Source organism: Dermacentor variabilis, unplaced genomic scaffold (assembly GCF_050947875.1).
Source record: "Dermacentor variabilis isolate Ectoservices unplaced genomic scaffold, ASM5094787v1 scaffold_12, whole genome shotgun sequence".
NCBI lineage: Eukaryota > Metazoa > Arthropoda > Arachnida > Ixodida > Ixodidae > Dermacentor > Dermacentor variabilis.
In genome coordinates this window covers 38,332,551-38,347,429 of record NW_027460280.1, presented here as the reverse complement: position 1 = coordinate 38,347,429, position 14,879 = coordinate 38,332,551, and the positions used below count along the sequence as shown (strand labels likewise).

Sequence of the window (14,879 nt, the reverse complement as noted above, 5' to 3'; positions counted from 1 at the left end):
AATTTCCGCTGCCTTTTTTTTTTTTGACACTCGCAAAAACTAATTGCCTCTGGTTGGCGATAAGATGAAGATTAGCGGAAGTTTGTCACACGTTTTGCTTTTTTGATGGGCACACAACCACACAGTTTTCTTGAGTACGTGCACCTATGCAGTTCCATTACGCTATGGATGTACACATTAGATATTAGTGTAAGACCAGGAAGATTTGAGTCTCACGAAATATTCTCGTGTGCGCATTTTCAAGGCTTTGAACTATGTGTATAAAAATGCATCAAATTTTTAATTCTGAGTTTATTTCCTTTTTTATTGTTGTTATTCATGAATGAAGAGTACATATATACCAATGCAAAATATTTTTTTTCTCACTTTACGGTCACCCTAGAAAAATTGCGGTGAATTTTCGAAAGAAGTCCCTAAGAATAATTAAAACCTGCAAAAAAAAAAAAAAAAAAAAGAACCATCAACCGTGGGCGGTCGCATATGTCAATAAAAATTGACCCTCAAACGGTTAAGGAATACATACTGTGTCCCGTGGCAATTGTCCGCTCCCATGCTTGTTATGCTTCACCGCAATACTTTTATGGATGTATGCTTCACCAAGTAGAATTTCTGTACGGAGGCGAAGCTGACTTTTGGGAACCGGCATTATGCAATGCACCATGCTTTCTGAGCTTCAAAGCCAATCGCAAGGAAACACAAAGGCAGAATTGGCGCCATTGCTGACAACGAATGCTTTCAATGAAAAACATGGCACCCAATGGCAAGAAGCTCAATAGCGAACGCCGAAGCAGCTAGGCCTAGCTTTGCCGCAGTGGTGGCTATGGCTGCCAGCGGATCTGTGTGCGAGAGCGCTCGTTCAAGGCAGCGAGGTAATCGAAACTGTAGCGGTGGTGGCTGGCTTTGATTACTGCTGTTTTGGACATGCGGTCAGGGCAAAAAGTCCGGAAAATTGGACAGCGAAGGGTTCTTGCTTCCGAAATTTCAGACGTTCAGATACACTGACTCTATGGGGTACGTAATGTTGCTGCAAAGTCGTCTCAATTATTGGGCATCTGGAAGTTCGGTCGTTGACTGTACACTGACAACTCCTCTAGCCAATGGGAGGACATCAAAGACTATTCATTACGATTCCTGTCTGTTACTCGAACCAGCATTACCACGACTTTCGTTCCCTTTCAATAAGATTACAGCTAATTTTCCCTGATAGAAGCACAAGTTCCCCGAGTTTTCCCAAGTTTTTCCAGACTACTCAAAATCCCTGAGAATTCCTGATTTTCCCCATTGGTAGACAGACACCCTGCACAGCACCATTCAAACTGTTACTAGGGTTGCTGCAGTGCCTCCATGAAATACAAACCAGCAACTCTAGATATGGTAGCCTATGGGGCCGAAAGAGTTAAGCAGAAAAACAAGGTCGTCATGGCATGGACAGGGACAGGAGTGGTTTGTAGACATGCCGCTGGGATACTATGTAGCACTTGTTTCACGCAACACACCCAGTGTTTTATACGCAGTCATGCAAATGCTGCTGTGCAGCGACGCTGTTAGTGGCCTCTCTAGTCAATCTGGAAGAGATGCTGAAAGCGCAAAGAAAAGCCAGATATTGGTATGCAGTACCACACAAAAACTAACCGTCTGTGATGATAATCTGTGGTTCTGTCATGTTTGGTTGAAGGTAGCGCACCGCCGTTATAACAGATGTCTTGACTATTTTGAAAAAGGGGAGGTGCGAGCACAATGTAGGTATAAGCAGACATCATATGCCTAACTAATACACCATCACAGCAGCCACAGACCTAAATCAGTTCCAATATTGTTCAACTTCTAATGCCTAAAACTCCATCTGTTAACACATCCATGTACAAATTAGACTGAAACAGTACTGCTTCTGATTGATGCACTGAGCAAATTTCCTACTCAGAAGGACTATATTATTTATATTACCTTACAGGTAATGTGAATGCGAATATGGTAATGTGAATATTACGCGGCAACATCTTATTCACATTACCTGTAAGGTAATGTGAATAATATGGTACCATCTTCAGAGCTTCATATAAAAGTATGTGCGCCAGCTCTCAGAGTACCACCTTACTGCAAATGCCACTTCTGACTACATCACTTCACAGCATGATCTTAGTTCCTCAACCCTAGGAAATGACAAAACTGCTTCTCTGCACTGCACAGGCTATCCTTCTCAAAGTGAGAATAGGGACGGTGGGGACAACTACAAAGACAACAGCGATAACTACAAAAAACGCTACACTGCAGTTAGGCACATATACAAAGAAAAAAACAAGAGAGTTTCAAATGGGCTTTGCTGCCGGCCCAACACCCATCAGTTGCAGCCATAATTCTGGTGTATCTTTGCAACAACGTTGCTGATGTGGCTTTGTTACCACACTTTCTTTACGACTTGCTTTCTTTAGCAATACACACTGTTAGTCGAGCTGGCGCATGATACTATAGTGCAGAAAGAGATGGACGAGAAGGACAGGATAGGAAAGGTGCTGGATGACGTTTTTGCACTAGAAAACATGTTAACTTACAAGAAGAGAAAAGACTGATCGTGCTTGTTCTGTCTTCACTCTTCCTGTCAGTAATGTCTTATGTTGAAAAAAATATGGTCATCAATGTATTGAATAGCCCAGAAAGAAGTTCTTTTAATGATGGTTGTTGCTTTGTGACTGCACATGCTTGTTGAAATTTTCATCTGTGTGCACACATTTGTGAAGCCAACCAACATGTGAAACCAAAACCCACAATGCTTTCTCTGCGCAGCACTGACCAGCATGCACAATTGCCTGTGCAGTATGTGCTTCGTTATAAAGGGTGAACCAGTGCAGGAACACAAAGGGATAGGGACAAGTACTGAACTTTCAGCTCACGGTTTCACACATGCATGCATAATTTATACTCAGATGAATGAGACAGATAAAAAGTAAAGCAAGATACAAAGCATGATCATAGAAAGAGGCACGAATGAGGGGGCATTGCAAAGGGCCGAAACCAAACTAATCCAAAACTATATGGCAACCAAGGTATCAATGTACCAGAACACAGCAGTGATGTTGGAACAAGTTCCCATGCAAGAGTGGCAGTACCTACGTCATTGTGCTACCCTGTGGTAACAAGTATATTGATCAGGCAGACAGATGCCTTAATGATAGGTTGTAAGAACAGAGCAACAACATTAACAATGGTTCCTCTGGCTTACTTGCATTGCACTGCAAAGAGGATGGCTGCAAGCCACATAATACCAGTGTATTCGGTAAATGCAGCGAACAGACAATTTGTGAGATCATGAAAAAAGCTGAGATTATGACGGGAGAATTGCATCAACATGCCGTCGTTCCTCTTACCTGAAACAGATCTGGTCTATCTGGCATCTGCTACTTGACAGTGACTGTTGTACACCTTTTGTCTTTGTGGTTGACCTTGGTTGCTGTATAGCTTTGCATTAGTTTGGTTACAGTGCTTCGCGATGCCCCCTCGTTCACACTTCTTTCGGTGTTGCCATGCCCTGTATCTTTTTTCCTCCTCTCCTTTTTTTGTGGTTAACCCTTCTCGCATGTCTCGCTCATCTGATTATAAATTCTGTGCGCATGTGTGGAATAAAATCAGCAGGAAGTTCAGCGTTTGTCCCTCTCCCTTTTGTGTTTCTGCATTGGTTCACCACTGATTATGCAGTGTCAAATTGTGCAAATCACCACCTTGTTAAACCATGTGCTATATGTTTTACATGCCATCCTTCCAGCTGTGATTCTACACTGTGTGCATGCATACCATTTGACTCCCCATAGCTCCACAACTTCCTATGAGCTCAAGCATGGAGTTGCCTCCTTTTATGCCTGTAATACCTGAAACGTAACATTTTGTTCATATTTCATGCTAAACACCCCTCTTAGCTTTTCCAATGACCGATTCTTCCTTGTATAAAAAATAAGGGACCTAATTTACAAGTGCACTATGTAGTAAGTTTGGGCCTGTACCTGAGGGCAACCTCACCTCCAGCCAACACAGCCAGGATAAGCACTTGCCTAGAGAACTGGGGACCCTAATCTGCTCAACTCCCAAGCTCATTGCCACTAAGAATCACTAAGGCAGCAATTGAAGTTAAGTAAAAAGTAGTCCCAGGCTGCTCATTCGGGCCTCAAATATATTTTTAAAAGCAATCACATTTTTGGTTTGTGTACAGACAGCACTTTTTTTCACCAAATTTCAGAAAAAGAAACATGTGGCCCTAATCAAACTTATACGATGGATTGCAGGGCTTTGTGCAAATCATGTGGACTGAAGCTTACATTTTACAAGGTTCAGTTCCAAATATTTAAAAAAACTGTTGTCTTCCAATACTGTTAATGGGACAGTGATGGCAGGCTGAAGTCTAGCTGGTGTAGTAGGTTGGTTATAGTCCTGAAAATTCCTCAGTGCACTGCGAAAATTACAACTTATGACAGTATGTCTCCTGAAAGCCCCGTATTGCTGGGGAAAACAGGTGGAGGTACTGTCATCCACATATTTAGGTGACACTAGATTCCTTCACTTTGGCGACAATTTCGAGGGTATGCGTTGCTGGACACATTTTTTTTGCAAGGACCAGAGATGGCTCACACAACTGCCCTAACTCCTAACTGTGTTAAGTGATCTAAGATGACTGTTTGGCCATGTTGACAGAACCTCAAGTGATGCTTTGAAAATTTCAAGACGCTTATCACATTAATTTGACTCAATGTTTGCTTCTAGTGCCCGTTAACCCTTGAACCCTCACATTTCCAAAAAAAAAAAAAGGAAAAAATTGTCAAATTATTTTGTCTAGTCATTTTTGTCATTCTGATTCTGAAAATGTATTACTTGACTGGTATCTGGTTACAATGAACAAATTTCTATTTTTTTAGAAGAGAAAGCTGCTCTTGATGGCAGCTTTCTCTCAATGTGAACTGTAACTAGTCTTTGGCAGTGGGATCAGCACAACATCGAGCTGAACAAGCGCGACTAGTCATTGGCGATATAAGCACAACCTCCCATGACGAGTACAGCTCGGGATTGGGGGTTAAAAGGTTAATGTAAGGCCAATGATGCTTCAACCTTGGGCTCTATAATGTAAAACTATTCCAAACTTTTCTATTCCAATTCTGCAATCAGCCCTCCGCGATTGGCCAAAACTTTTTTGGACCACCCCTACTTCACCTGTCTGTAACGCGACGTCACGACAACCGCAATAGCTCCCCATCTGATATGACGTGTACGCACTGATCATGCATGATTTCACTGAACAAAAGAAAAATCGTTATTTATGATTTGACGACTTTTCACGCCATTAGCCCTCGACTATGGGTCAAAAGTTTTCGGACTGCACCTACTTCCCCTGCCTGTCACGTGACGTCACAAAACCGCAAAAAGTCACCGCGTCAAAGTGACGTGTACGCGTTAAAGATGCATTAATATTAATATGCTGAACAAAACTGAATTTTCTTCTGAATAGCAGCAGGCTGCCCCATTCCGAAAGGAATAAAAGATGGCCACCGCCAATCGCTCAAGCACTGGCTACTCGCACCTGCCGGAGAGCATGGGTTTATTTGCGTATAATAAAACTTCTTGCGTGGCAGTGTAACGTTTTCGAGCACTTTCGGTACGTTTACGATCTCGTTATGCCAACTATCTTTAGCTGAGGATCCGTTTTAGTGTCATTCTTAAGCTTTTGTTGCATGCCGCCACGATTTTCGACCAGCCACCTCAAGCCAAGTAAGGGAAAGCGGACCAATCGCAGACGGCGGCACTACCCTTTTCATCCGGTTAGATTTTAAGTGCAGCGGCTTGGCCCCATCGAATCCCTCTCCATTTGAGCGTGCTCCTCGCCTCTTGTCAGCCAATTAGATAAGACAAGCTGCTCAGTGTAAGCGATGTTATTTTTAAATGAAACAAAAGTGACCTCCTCCTATGAACGAGGAGAGCGTTTGATTGGTCTGTTCAGACAATCCTGCGGGTGACCGCCGGATGCTTGTGTCGGTGGTTATACAAACTTGAAGTCAGGAGATTGGATAAAAACATATGGGAATAGTTTTACGTTTTAGGGCCCCTTAGCTTGTAAAGCCAACACGAAAAAATATATTTCTTTTTGCGATATGGTGCCTCTGAAGTTCCTGATAGTACTTCTCTTCACAAGCAGAAAAAAATTATTTTCATGTGCAAGTTGGCTGGTGCACATTTCAAACAAAGTCTTTTATGATCATGAAAGTTATGGATAGGTTTCCAATGGGGGCGTGTTAAAACAGCACTAATACAATAAATGTCTCCAAAATTTATATATGACAAAGGACGCCACACGAGTGTAGCGAACTGGATACCACCACCAGTTGTCATTTCTAGTTACAGACTTTGTAGGTATCTGCCTTGGATGCTCCGACTCCATGTCAAAACTTATGTCTGCTGCTACGCATGCGTTTTGTGTTGATACAAATAAATCCACTGTTACTGTGGGTCGTGGTGGTCCTGTTCTCTGCCCCCTAACTGTACTATCCCAAATGATGTGCTGAAAAGACCAAACCTGTTCTAGCTCTAAAAAATAAAAGTTGCCCAATGCTTGACTTAAAGATTGTCAAACAAGCTTATGACTACATATGTAAGGTCTGCACAACTACTCCATATACTGCCACAACTCAAAGGGGAGCTCCAAGACAGTCAATTAAAATGGCTGTAATAGCCATACACAGAGTTTGTCTGCACCTTTGTGCAATAATGGCAGAGTGCTAGCCATAGCCTCTTCCCACAATTTGTTCGAAAGATACCTGCAACTATGGTTGCTGCACCTATGCACACCCACCTTCTTCGTCAGATGCAGGTGATGTTGGTGACTGAGCAGGTGACTGCAGTGGACTGGATGTCCGCTGTGGTCCCTGGCTTGGGACAGCGACTGGTTCAACAAGCAATGGCTTTAAGCTGTCTGGCACATCATCATCAACTGCAAAGAGGCATAACATGCCACTCAATGACAAGCCGCTGCTGCGATATAACATTCTCCAGTGCTGGCGTGCAACAACGGTTTAGAGCCAAGCTGTACAAAGAATTTATCATGATGCAACCCAAGTCCTTTAAAGAAGCAACTTTGAGAGTGTCCTTTTCAGGATAAGAACACTTAACGAGCAAATTCCAGGCACACTTGGAAAATTGGAGCAATTGTTTTAATCTGTAGCAGGAACAACCAACCCCCAATTTGCATCAACAAAAATTGCACTGACAAGAGGCAGAGTATAGAACAAAAAAGAGACGTGACTATACAAACAAGAAGTAGCTGATGTCCATTAATATCACCCACCACCCCCAGATGCAGACACACAAATGCACCACTCACTTGATTCTCCACGCTGCTTTCTTTCCACAAGTCGCTTGTAGTCTTCAAGCTCAGAGTCAGTAATGTTGTCAAAGGGATTCTTACTATAGGCAGTTTTGTAGACCATAGCATTGTGCTGATAGTCACGCTGAATTATCCCCTTCGATGCAGCACCCACAAGCACAACTTGGTCGCCTGTTGCACTCGCCACAGCATCCTATGCAGGCCAGAGAGCAAATTGCATGACATGCTTGCCGACATTCAGAAATTTAACTTTCCAAATGTAGAGGGTGTCTCAACCTAATGTTGAATTCCAATGGCAGATCGCGAGCGCTCCCGCGGAGGCACTTAGTACAGGGAAATCAAGTGAGAGGGCGCAAGACTAGGATTAGGTAGGCCTCATTACCATCACCTGGATCATCCCAGCATTACGGCAGCTCTAGCCCTGTACCAGCATTCCATGAGTTTGTTTTTCATCCATGTCAAAAGAATCATCACTGGACTTCGAAGTTATAGTGTCGGAGTCAGAGCTGTCACTATCCAGGAGCAGGAACAAAAACACATGGCGCAACGTAGCGTCCATGTTTTTCACGTTGTCCATAGCTGCCCGTGACCGGAAACAGACGATAGTGACAGAAGGCAGAGGTGGGTAAAAGAAATACATCAGGTGGACTTCTGGTCAAGTCTCAATTTCGGCAGAGCGAATATTTTTGCTCCGTAGAGCGATCCGGAATGAATGGCTGGTCCTAATCTCCCGTTGGAACATACAACTCATGCTCTCATTTTGCCATTGGAATAGGATTGCTTCATACAGAGCAGAGAAACTTGATCTGGATCTACCATTGGAATTCAACCCAAGTTTGGCTTAACAAATCACAACAATGGGAACATGCTTAAAGGGACCCTGAAACGATTTTGACGATTTCCTACAAAAGTACTAGTAAAAAGTAAAGTAAGTAGGTCCTTCTGGTCATTATTTGACACATCTAAGGGCTCCACGTAAAGCGTGTAATTTATTATAAGGTTTTAAAAACGCACGTCGCTGCCGATCGCAGCACACTGCGCGGCGGAATCTTAAGCCGCCCCTACCCATATGATGCCAGTGGGGTGAGCTATCCGATTGACTGACCAGGGCGCGTGATCGATAGTTTTTCCAACTTTATGGTAAATAAATTATGTTCGTAATAGTTGGAATGTTAGTTCATTTGTTTTTATAAAAAGAAAGTAATGTAAAGGGAATGCACAAGAACAATTTTTCAGTAAACTTAAGCACTTCCGGCACACAGCAAGGTGTCGTCTGCTTGTGTTACAACATGCTCCGTCTTTGACGAGAGCTCCGCCGTCAGTGTCGGTCTGTCTTTTCGCGAGCGCTATGATTCGACTTTGTTGCGTTGTGGACTGCAAACGTAGTGACTGGCAATATGCCAAGCTGGGACATTGTGTCCCTCTGCAAGCCAGTAGACGAGCGGACTGGCTGCAGCGCATCAGACTGCCGCTATCCGATCGGCACCAGGATTTGCGCATTGCGGCCGTCACCTTACACAGGAAGATTACTAACGCAATAGCGGTTCACGAGTCCGGTATTAGAGTAAATGCAAGCGCAAGGTGACAGGGCCTGGCCGTATCCCCTTGCGTGTCATTTCATGGGATGCACCGAAACGCAAATGTGAATGGTCTGCACGGTGCAGCCACCTGGTGGCATAGAGCGCAACTAGACACAGTAGCAGTAACAAAATGTATTCTTTACTGCTGGTGTAAATGTTTCGCAGGATAGTTTGTGAATGTTTAAAATGTTTTACACTTGGTTAGAGCAATATTAGCTCTTTCTTTGGCTGGTTAAGCTCTGCGCCACGGGTGGCTGGATCGTGGAGAGCGATCAGGCAGCTCACGTACGTCTACGCGAAGGTTCCTTCATCAGCTTGAGTTTATGCCTCCGCCGTTCTGTCGAATCGTTCAGCCAGTGTGTGGTTACCGGAATACCAGACACCTCAGCGCTGCGACAGAATGCTCGCAACGCACGCTGCTTCGATAGCTCTCGCTTGGGGTCGACGGCCAAGCAGCGAGCGGAGAGGTTTCACGCGGGCGGGGGCGGGCTCCAGAACAACCCGAAGTGGATGATGTAACGTCGCATCGTGACGCATAACCAGTGAAGGCGGAGCTTAGCGCCTATCGCTCGGCGAACGAGTTGAGGAGGAAAAGCATGGCTAGGGAGGAGGGTAACTTGTAATCGCTTGTAGCTCCATTAAAACGTAACGCTTCACTTGGGGCGCGAATGTTCTACTTAAGCTGTACCCTATGCGACTACAAGATTTGTCCGAACCGTTTCAGGGGCCATTTAACAAACACGAAACTTCTTCACTTATGTGGTCTATAAGTCAATCACAGCAATGCAAGGATCAAGTAACAACTGTGCATGCGCAGTTACCACATTGCAGCAGCCGATTGGAAATAAACAGCAGCATGTGGTGATTGAAGGCACCCTATTATCAAGAAGCTATTAGTTTCAGAGATCAAACCTGATGCCATGTTTTCATGAACTGTCAATACTGGCGAGACTTCTATCATGGCCATTCTAACTAAGCTGAAGGCATAACTTGCAAGTGCTGTCATCTTTTTGCATAATACTGGACAGCATCACTTATGCATTTCTCCAATGAAGTGTTTGCTTCTGTAAACCTTCCACAAGACACAGGAAAGGTTTGCAGCTGAAACATGGCAAGAGGTTTATGACCTCATGCCAAAGTGTAGAAAACAAGTACATCATAAGAGCTGAACCTGTGGCCTTGGTGGGTAAACAGACCTGTGAATGTCTCAGACAAGCATTTAAGTTGTATGTACGCAGTGAGTGGATCTAAGAAATGGAATGCAAGGACAGCTAGCTCTTTTTTCAAAGAGAGGGCTCCTCGCCATTTTTGGAACAGCCAGCTGACTGCCAGTTAATGTCAGGTAGTAGCAGCCCACAGATTCCTACCACTGAGCGATTCTTATCCATGAATTACTTGCACACACAAGCTCATGCATGCATGCCTACTCGGCCAGTTTATCTAGGAAGTGGCAGTTGTCAACACATAATCACTGCTCCTTTGTAACTGTCAGGCCAGCTTCGTTAGGGGCACACCTTGAATAGTTACCAAAAGCACACAAGGGGAAGGGGGGGGGAAAGAGTGCAAGGCAGTGAACTGCCACTGATTCAGGGAACTGACGAGTTAAAGGGGAAGAAGTAAGCATAACACTCTCTTCATATAAGGTCCTTTTAAAAATATTCCGCCGAAAAGTAGGACCCCGTTGATACGTTCCTGCTATGTACGTTTTTCCGGCACCAACGTTTGCAATCGAGAGCACAAAAAATGACCATATAGAGTTACGCTCATTTTGACCGGTTCATATGTTCAAGGAAAAAAATCTTTCGGCACCAATGTTTAGTATGTTGCCAAACTGCAATTGCATGATATGTTTACTGGGCGCTAGATCACACGTAAACAAGAAAATGTGCAAGACGTGCGTGGTCGATAACAGTATATAGCTGCCCGACGCGGCAGCTTCACTGCAACACTCGCCTGCCCGTCTCGCGTGAAAATGCCAGCGTGCGCTCAGTTTTTTCATTTCGGTACCAGCAAATCTTCTCCGGGGTCGTCCGCGCGGTATTCACAGCCACCACCGCCAATCCTATTGCATAAGCACCTTTGCCTACCTGTTTCACAGCGTACACTGCCGTAGGAAGCATAGTGCACGGTTTTAATAGGCGATAACTGAAATGCGCCGCCGTTCCCTGCTGGACATTGTGATTATATACGTTTTGCGGCCACTAGATCCCATGAGAACAAGAAAAGGCGCGAGGCGCACGCAATCGAGAGCAGTATATAGCCGCCTGTCTCAAGTGAAAACGACTGTGAGCACAGTTTCTTATTTCGGTACCAGCCAATCTCCGCCTGGGTCGTTGCACGCCGCATTCACAGCTATCGCTGGCAAACTTATTGCAATAAGAATCACCACAGCGCGTAGTGCACAGTGCCATTTGTAGCATACTACACGCATTTAGTAGGCGATAATCTGAATGCACCGCAGTTCCCTGCTGCAGGCAGTGCGACGTGCCATCTGTAGCATACTGCACGCTTTCGTAGGTGATAATCTGAATGCGCCGCAGTTCCCTACTGCAGGCAGTGCAATGTGGGCACCATGCTTCGTTTCAGCGACATCCGGCATTGCCCACCAGCTTGATTTTCGTTCGGTTTCCCGTCGCCCTCTTAACTCTCATTACCACGCCTATTCAAATCACTCACTGGTGATAGATTCTTTGGATCACTGATTTCGACGTGTTGGATTCGTTTCTTATCCACTCAAGGTACTTTCAGAATCAGTTTAAGTTTTCCCGCTCCGGCAATGCTGCGATTTTTGACGGAGCTTTTGCGAACTATGTGCGTATGTTGTAGCGAAAAGGGCCGTGGCTGCCACCCTTTGTACACTCGAGAAAAAAGCACGTTGTTCACGATTATGCCGTATTAGCGTCAAAATTTTGTAATCAAATGACTCCCAGCAAGTCAAGAATGAAATTATATCGCCGGCTTTGCCGTCTGACAGTGCTGAGCGCTGATAATTAACCGAAACTCATGCCAGCTGTTCACTAGTGAGCTTTGGCTTGGAGTCCGAGTCGTTTTATTCTGGCAAAGTAGTTCTGAAGGTCCACCACATGTAGAACAGGTGGACCTGGCTCTTTCAAGCAGTTTCCAAGAGTTTTGGTTTTGCTTCTCTCATAAAATCCTGGCAAGGGGCGCTGCCGGTGTCACTGCGCAGTTATTTAAAATTGGTCCTAATGGTGTCACGCGTAGCGGCTGCGTTGCGAGAGAAGAGTCGTGATAATGTGGTGTCATCGGCAGCGAAGAAACTTCTGTTTACGCCAAGAATGCCGCCCCATAGCACATATGAATCAGCGCATGACAATGTCGTGGGATTTCTTTCTACTCTTCTCAGCATAGATGATAAAGACAATCTGCAAAAATGCTAACAGATATGCTTGGATGCATAATGTTGTAGTTGCCCAGCTACGCTGAGAGCGATTGGTTCTGGAAAGAGGTGCATGACTCTAGACGAACTGGGGAAGTACGTTCCTTGGATTTCCTTTGATATTAATGTTTGTGTAGTATTATGTTTTTTATTGTTTTTATCAACTGGCAGCAAAAATGGCGCTTTCAAGAATTTTTGTTCTATCGAACAATTATTTTTTTGGCAACGCATGTTTTTGGAAAGAGCATTTCATTATGCACAATATGCCCTGCTGTAATGTGTGCTGGAATATTATTTGTAGTGGCAAGTAAATTTTTTTTTGGACCCATAAAAAAACGACCATTTTCTCGCAGTAACAAAAGATTAAAACACTACGCAACAGGAAAAGAACAAAAGATGTCTTGGACCACCGCAGCACCACTAGCTCGACGTGTCTCGACTTATGGTGCAGCAACAATCCGCGCAATGCTTCGCATTATGTAGATAACAATAGCAGAGTCGGTCAAATTTTTTTAATTGCTTCTGATCATATGTTTTCTCGGTTAGTATGTTTTTTTTCCTCGCAGTTTTTTCCAAAACCTATCAAAGAGGTTCTACTGTACATTCTTTGCAAGGCACCACATTCATTCTAATATGTTCCACAGATTTCAGGACACCCTTAGAGGTACACTAAACTGCAATTTTAAGTGTGTGTTGTAGACCACACTGCACAACTCACTAATGCACCATTCTGCCAGAGTACAGATCTCCAATTTGTTTACAAAATGCAGAAAGCATAACGGCTCGCAACTCTGCTGGCACTTATACAAACTTGTGAAACAATAAAAGTATGTCATTGGTTGATACCTTCACATTTCTGTTGACCATGCTGACAGTCAGTGCAATAGTGTTTTATTCCATTTTCACAGAATGCATATTTACCCATGTTTGCATCTGCGGTGCTTTAAAAGACCGCAAGAATAAAATTGTGGCACCAGCATGCTCATCAATAAGCACGCAAGTGCACTGGAGCATGAACTCTGCTCGTGTTGGTGGTGTGGAATTCAGACCCTAGATGACGCCTCAACTCCTTCCCATCAATTTGAAACTGACAAACCCTGGTGTGGAAGAAGCACTAGCATTCAATAGTGTGTGGACGTGAAATTTTCTTGGTCTGTAAAAACAAAACTGCCTCAGATTCCAGTCTCCTCTGTGCAGTCCAGGAGATACTTTACTCATGGGAAATAGCTGCGTTGAGTGCTTTGTAAGCAGGCATCTCCTCATCCCGCTTAATTTTCATGGATACTAACTAGCTAAACCAACGTAATAAGGTCCTGCCAAGCTGAAAGCAACATGCGACTTCGGTTGCACCTAATGTGCTACTGTAGCAAACATCGCCAGTCCCTCACTCACAAGTGCAGTTTGTTACGTTATCAGGAGTGCAGAAAGTGCAGAACAGGGTGACAATGAGTACTAACATGAAATTTGGAGGCTGCAAGGTAATAACTTGGCAGCCACATGAGAATTTGCCTCAATGCCCTACGAATATTTAGTATATATAGCTGTAACCCATTCTGGCTTAAATTATTCAATGCTCAAATGTAAATAAAATGAAACAGACATTCGCACTTTGTGGCTTTTGATATCAATAGAAACAGTTGCTAGACTATTTGTATACATGAAATGGTCAAGTGAAAAAGTGGTCGCCATGAGAGCTTGGTCAAATAGGCTGTTTTTTAACGCATGATGTTAAAACATAGCATGCCAGACAACCACACACTAACAGCTTTGGACTTACACATTTCAGCAAAAATCGCAGCACAATTCAGCACTGAACTAAACATCTCACTCCGCCATGAATAACATCAATTACATATGTGGTGGTAGTTGCAGGAGAGCGTATGCCCAGCTCATTTCGTGCCATTACACTCCGACACCATAGAAATCAACTTGTTCTGCGCCATAATATCAGTGATGAGATGAAACAGACTAACTAACTACATCTTGTTTAAACCCACTAACAAACCACATCACATTGAACTTGCGCTGACGCTCCAGGGCACTGTCATAGAATGCGTAAAGTGTAAAAAATTTCTAGGTGTGTGGTTTGAGGAAAGTATGTTGTGGAATACACGCATAACTAACCTCAGGACTGAGCAGAACAGTTGGTATATTATTCAAATTGTCCGATCTAATTCCTCTGCAGCTAAAGAAGGCCATATAATATGCCTACTTCTACTCCCATTTATCCTATTCACACAAGTTTGGGGCACTACAATGACTACGAAGTGCTGAGGATTTTTGAGTATTATCATGGTGAACCCAAAGATCCACCAACTAGTCATTAAACACAATTTGCTCAAAGGGAGTAAAATATATGACTACAAGCTCCTCCAGCACATACATAAAACCTGCTACCTTCAGCACACACGTCAGCTCGTTATGCACTGTAACAAATGGATAACACAACAAACATTTACAAATTATGGAAGGGCTGTCCTCGCCTATCAGATGCCCGCACTTATAAAGCGTGCTACTTCACAAATAAATTTCAGCATGCAACTTTAAA

At 43.9% G+C, this 14,879-nt stretch overlaps 1 protein-coding gene across 12 annotated transcripts in view; it reads right to left on the bottom strand.

Annotated features, from left to right (window-relative positions):
* The window catches only part of hts (adducin 1-like protein hts), a 178,408-nt gene that overhangs the window by 36,420 nt on the left and 127,109 nt on the right, over positions 1 to 14,879 (bottom strand). For 10 of the 12 annotated variants that reach the window (XM_075677122.1, XM_075677127.1, XM_075677128.1 and 7 more), the window contains 2 exons: positions 7,352 to 7,547; positions 6,824 to 6,961 (listed from right to left, as the gene is read on the bottom strand). In XM_075677122.1, coding sequence (XP_075533237.1) covers positions 6,824 to 6,961; positions 7,352 to 7,547 — 334 coding nt within the window. Of the gene's footprint in view, positions 1 to 1,632; positions 1,708 to 6,823; positions 6,962 to 7,351; positions 7,548 to 14,879 lie in introns of all 12 variants that reach the window. The other 2 variants (XM_075677124.1, XM_075677125.1) reach the window with 1 other exon arrangement.